The 5,699-nt window shown below is 50.1% G+C and overlaps 2 protein-coding genes across 2 annotated transcripts; both read left to right on the forward strand.

Moving 5' to 3' along the window:
• Positions 1-1,792: 1,792 nt before the first annotated feature.
• Positions 1,793-2,508, forward strand: LOC119571459 (vegetative cell wall protein gp1-like; the record flags this gene model as incomplete). The annotated part of the gene is made up of 2 exons (XM_037918754.1): positions 1,793-2,073; positions 2,318-2,508. Coding segments are annotated over 2 exons (472 nt in total), but the record flags the coding sequence as incomplete, so codon positions are not given.
• A 40-nt stretch (positions 2,509-2,548) lies between these two features.
• LOC119571460 (vegetative cell wall protein gp1-like) lies at positions 2,549-5,108 on the forward strand (the record flags this gene model as incomplete). Its single annotated transcript, XM_037918755.1, has 6 exons — positions 2,549-2,646; positions 2,742-3,003; positions 3,475-3,649; positions 3,995-4,153; positions 4,344-4,587; positions 4,783-5,108. Coding segments are annotated over exons 1-6 (1,264 nt in total), but the record flags the coding sequence as incomplete, so codon positions are not given.
• Between the last annotated feature and the right edge of the window lie 591 nt (positions 5,109-5,699).

The raw sequence follows: 5,699 nt of genomic DNA on the forward strand, positions 1-5,699 counted from the left end.
ATTAAAATATCTATATCGTTATATATACTGTAAAACGCATATATGTATCTGTTCATATGTATACATTATATATTAGACTGTATACAAATATATGTGAGTATATACTGCATATTATATAAAATATATATAATATATATATATATATATATAAAATATATTGTGTGTGTGTGTGTGTGTGTGTGTGTGTGGGTGTGTTGTGTTGGGTATGTGTGTGTGTGTGTGTGTGTGTTGTGTGTGTGTGTTGTTGTGTGTATGTGTGTGTGTGTGTATGTTTGTGTGTGTGTTTGTTGTTTGTGTTGTTATGTCTCTGTGTGTGTTGTGTTGTACAGTAATATATGTAACTGTATATATATACTGTGTATATATTACACCCCACACCGTATGTGTTGTCTGTGTGTTTGTGTGTGTGTGTGTTGGTTGGGGGGTTTTGGGGGTGTGTTGTATGTTTTGTTGTGTGGTTTGTGTGTGTATGGACAGTATGTAGAAAAGGTATGAATAGAATTAAAATCTCACAAAAGAAGATTGTATTTGTCCGGGGTTTCGATTTTTTTCTTTGTAGAAATACATGAATAATCGAAAAAATGGTCAAAAACTTTCTTGACTGTAAATAGCCATTCTTATTTATACCTTTTATACTTTGTCAAAACATTAATAAAAAGTTGCGTGGTGGTGATTATGTGTGTGTTTATGTGTGGTTTGTGTGTGTGTGTATGTTGATTTGTGTGTGTATGTATGTGTATTATGGGGTTTTTTTGTGTGTTTGTTTGTTGTGTTTGGGGTGTGTGGTGTGTGTGTGTAGAGAGAGCGCAAGGACAGAGAGAAAGAATAAAAAGGGTGAGTTATTATTAGGACTTCAGTGAAAGTGTAGATTTTATATGTGTTGTACACCCACCCACACACACAAAACCCCAAACCAACACACACACCACAAACACACACACACCACACACACACACACACACACCCACACATTGTGAAATATAATATAATATAATTATATATTATATATATTATATATTGCTTTTTACGTAAATAGCATTCGTTGTGAAATTTTTTTTATGTAATATTTTTTATTCTCGCCTATAAACAAAAAACCCCCCCCAAAAAGGGAAATCGATAAGTGTACTATAAAAAATTGTTATCAAAGATCTTGAAAAAACCCCAAAAACGTTTTTTTTCCCGGGTGTTTCACTTCGTAAAAAAAAACTAAAAGGCTAAAAAAAAAACTTAGAAATAAAGGAGGGGGTTTTGTCTACAAAGTTGTTGGGGGGGGATAGTGGCGGTCTATATATGGGGCTCCGCAAACGCGAACGTAGCATTCCCCTCCAAGCCGCAGAAGTAGCGCGCCCGCTCGGGGAATGTTAAATACTATTTTAAAATCTATTTTATCTTTATACAGTTGGTCGTGCTAAGTCGTTTTTTGGATTTCGATTCGAGAGAAGTGCGGTGCTTTCAAAGAACGAGGAAAAAATTTATTTTTATATAAATTTACCGTGTGGTATATCACATATACAGACACAAACACACAAACCCACACACACCAACACCAAAACCCCACACCCCAAAAAAAACACAAAACACAAACACCAAACCACAAACACACACACCACATAACACAAAACCCACACACCCCCAAATATGTGTGTGAGTGTGTGTGTGTAAAAACACACCACTCATTTTACACTTACTCATAACTTACTACCAACCATATAGTTTTAATTCGGGTTTTTAAATCCTCTGCCTTTTTTTTGCATCTTCGGTCCATCTTTAACCGGCCTTTTTACCCCCATAGGCCCCAGGTGGCCCCTCCTGCTCCTGTTTGCGCCGCTTTGCCTCCCCGGCCCGCAGGCTACAACTATGCCTCGCCCGCTGATGGGGGTTTCGCTCTAGCGCTTCTCAAGCCCCGCCCTGCCCCTGCCCCCGCCCCTGCTAATTCCCCCTGCCTTGCCCCTGCCCTGCTAAACCCCTGCCCCTGCTCCTGCCCCTGCTCAATTCCCTGCCTTTCCCTGCCCCTGCCCTGCTCAAACCCCTGCCTTTGTTCCCTGCTGCCCTCTAAAGCCCCGCTTTGCCCCTGTCCGCTAAAGTCCCGCCCCTGCCCCTCTCCCTCAAGCCCCTGCCCCTGCCCCTGCTCAACCCCTGCCCCTGCCCCTGCCCCTGCCCCTGCCCCTGCTCAATTCCCCTCCTTTCCCCTGCCCCTGCCCTGCTCCTGCCAAATCCTGCCTTTGTTCCCCCTCCTGCCCGCTCAACCCCCTGCCCTTGTCCTGCTCAACCCCTCCCCTTTGCCCCTGAAAAGTCCCTCCCCTTGTTTCCTGCTCAGCCCCTCCCCTTGCCCTGCCCTGCTCAGCCCCTCCCTTGCCCCTGCCCGCTCAGTCCCTGCCCTTGCCCCGCTCCAGCTCAGTCCCTGCCCTTCCCCCTGCTCCACTCAAGTCCCTGCCCTTGCCCCTGCTCCACTCAGGCTCTCGCTCCACTCTGCCCACCAGGGCCCCGCATTTGCCTTACCGCTGCTAAACTCCGGCTTCTGCCCCTGCCGTAGCCCCGCCCTGTCCCCATGCCCAAACGCTATTTTTATGACTTAACTCGCTCGACGCCCGAAAACCCCCCCGTCGCCTTCGGCACCAGGAGGGGGGCCGGGCCGATGGGCAAACCGTCGGTCGCTACTACGTCCCACCCCGACACGCGCTCTTATCGTCCCACTACGTCAGCGTAACACAGGCTTCCTCCCACCTACGCTTCCGGGCCAGGGCCGTGAGGCCTCAGGTCTCTGCTCCCCACCTGCCCTCAGATTCCCCTGCTCCTCTCCTCAATTTCCCCCGCTCCTGCTCCTGCTCCTCAATTTCCCCTGCTCCCCTCCCGCTCCACGCCCCTCCTCAATTGCCCCCGCTCCTCTCCGCTCCACAGCCTGCTCCTCGATTGCCCCTGCTCCTGCTCCTGCCCCCCACCTCTCCTCAGATTGCCCCTGCTCCTGCTCCCTCCTCAGATTGCCCCTGCCCTGCTCCTCAGATTGCCCCTCCCCTCCGCTCTGCTCCTCTTTTTCCCCTGCCCTGCCCTGCTCCTTCTCATTCCCTGCCCTGCCCCCCCCCTCCCTTCTCCCGCCCCTGCTCCTGTCTCTTTCCCTGCTCCTCCCCCTGCTCCTCCCCTTGCCCTGCTCCTTCTCCTGCCCTGTAAAAGTCCCTGCCCCCTCGTCTTTTTTGCCCCTGCTCCTGCTCCTGTCCTGCCCCTGCCCTGCCCCTCCCCTGCCCCTGCCCCTGCCCCTCCCCCCGCCCCTGCTCCTGCCCCCCCCTCTCCTGCCCCGCCCCTGCCCCTGCTCCCAGCTTGCTCCTTTAACAGCCCAAATTATCCCCTTACCCACCCCCCCCTGACAATCCAAATTCTGCTGCCCGTCCTGCTTCGTCATCCCCCAAAACAAGCTCTCCGCCTCTCTTACCCCCCCATCAGCCCCTCACCTACCTTCCCTGCCTTTGCACTTTCCCGCAGCTGTCCCTGCCCACATTTGGGCCTCTGCTCCTGCTAATTTCACCAAATTCCTCGTTGGCCCTGCCCAGCTCCTGCCAGAACCCACCTGTTTTCCCCCTTGCTCCCCTTTTCAGTCTCCCCCCTGTTCCTACTGGTGGCCAGGCTCTCTTTTTTCCCCATCGCTCCTGCACAACCTGTCAGTCTGCCCCTTTCCTACTGGTCCGGCTGCTCTCTCCTCTCCTTCGCCCCTGCACACCCTGCTCGTTGCCCCTGCTCCTCTAGGGGCCAGGCTACCCTTTCTTCCTCCAACATCCCCAGACTCCGCAGGCTTCGCTGCTCCAGCAAAAAATCAATCCCCCTTCCACCCCCTCGTCTTCAGTACAAGCTTCTCCCCCTGTTGCTACGGGTGGTCGGGCTGCCTTTCTTCCCCCTCATCCTCACAGTCTGCTAGTTTGCCCCTGTTCCTCTGTGGCCGGGCTGCTCTCTCCCTCTCCGTCCTCCTGCAACCTGTTCAGTTTGTGCCTTTCCTTTGGGTGGCCAGGCTGGCCTTTCCTCTCCATTAAATCCTGCACAGCTTCGCGGGGTTTCTGCTGCTCCAGAAGAAGCGTCACCCCTTCCACCTCCCAGTCTTCCATAAGGCTTCTGCCCCTGTTAGGGGCAAGGCTGCCCTCTTCTCCTCAGCCCCTGCACAACCCTGCTAGTTTGCGCCCTTTTTCCTACTGGGGGCCGGGGCTGCTCTCTCTTCTCCATCAGCCCCTGCAAAACTTGCCAATTTGCGCCTTTTCCTCTGGGGCCGGGGGCTGCTCTCTTTTCTCCATCAGCCCCTGCAAAACTTGCTCATTTTGGGGCCCCTGTTCCTACTGTGGCCGGCTGCTCTCTTTTCCCATCAGCCCCTGCACAACCTCTCATTTTTGCCCCCTGTTCCTATTTGGGGCCAGGCGCTCTGTCTTCTCCATCAGCCCCTGCAAAACCCTCTCAGTTGCGCTTTCCCTACTGGGGGCCCCGCTGCTCTTTTTCCCCATCAGCTCCTGCACAGGCTGCTCAAGCTTCACCTTTCAAAAACCCCTTTGTCTTCCTTTTAAAAAACCCACTGTCTCCCATATTAATGGTTCCCGCGGCTCCTGCTTCAACGGGGCCTGTCTGGCTGCTCTTTTCTCCTCCTCTCTCGTTCCTTCTAAAAGTCGGGCCCATTCCCTGTTTCTCCAGCTCAGGCTCCCAGCTTTCGCCTGTGCTTCTAGAAATCCTTTTTTCCCTCCTACACAGCCCGTCCCGTTTTTTTTCTGTTCCCGGTAGAAATCAGCCTGCCCATATTCCTGTACAACTCCTCAGCTTTCCCCGTACCCAAAAAGAACCAGGCTGCCTTATCTGCACCACTCCCAGACCTACCTTGCACCAACTAGAAATCAGGCTGGGTCTTCCTTTCCCCAAACTTCGCTTCTCCCGTCAAATCAGGCTGCATCCCACTCCTCAGCCATCTTCTGCCCCCGCTAGAAGTCAGCCTACCCCTTTTATCTCCAGTTCAGGGGCCGCCAGCCTTCCATCGTGCCAACCAGGGGACAATCTTCCCCCAACACAGGGCCCCAAAAAGCCTCACCCCTTCCGCTGCAAAAAATGTCATCTTTGCCTTCCCGGGGTTCCTTCAACATCAACGGGGGGCAAGTCTTCCTTCCCCCAGTCTATATTTCTTCATCAACAGGTTTTTCCCCTTTCTTCATCCCTTCCCGGGCTCTCAGTTTAATGATAGACGCAACAAAAGGAAGAAAGTCAGGGAAAAATACGATGGGGAGTGATGACAGCGGGAAGGAAGATACAATTTAAAGCGGGAAAAAAACCCTCCTTTTTCCAGGGCCTTTTTTCAGTTTTCAGAAACTATTTACCGGAACACTGACAACGTGTGGGAATTCCCCGGCTTATTTTAGAAATTGTGGGTAATATTTCGTGATTTTATTTTAAAATGCAAAATGTTACGTTGCATTTTTTTTTTAGGGTATTCTAAAAAACGAGTGACTTGTCTAAAGTTTAAAAAATCAAAAAATATGGTGAAGCTTTCACATATATGCTATTACTGATGTCATTGCTTAAAACAAAAACGTGTATTTATTCTCAACTTTTAATCTTTAAAGATATATAAAAATATAATTAATATATATTAATATATTATATATAATATGTGTTGTGTGATGAAATATTATTTTATAAAATATATATATAATATATATATATTTTATATATATTTTGTAATCGTA

Source organism: Penaeus monodon, unplaced genomic scaffold (genome assembly GCF_015228065.2).
Source record: "Penaeus monodon isolate SGIC_2016 unplaced genomic scaffold, NSTDA_Pmon_1 PmonScaffold_6375, whole genome shotgun sequence".
NCBI lineage: Eukaryota > Metazoa > Arthropoda > Malacostraca > Decapoda > Penaeidae > Penaeus > Penaeus monodon.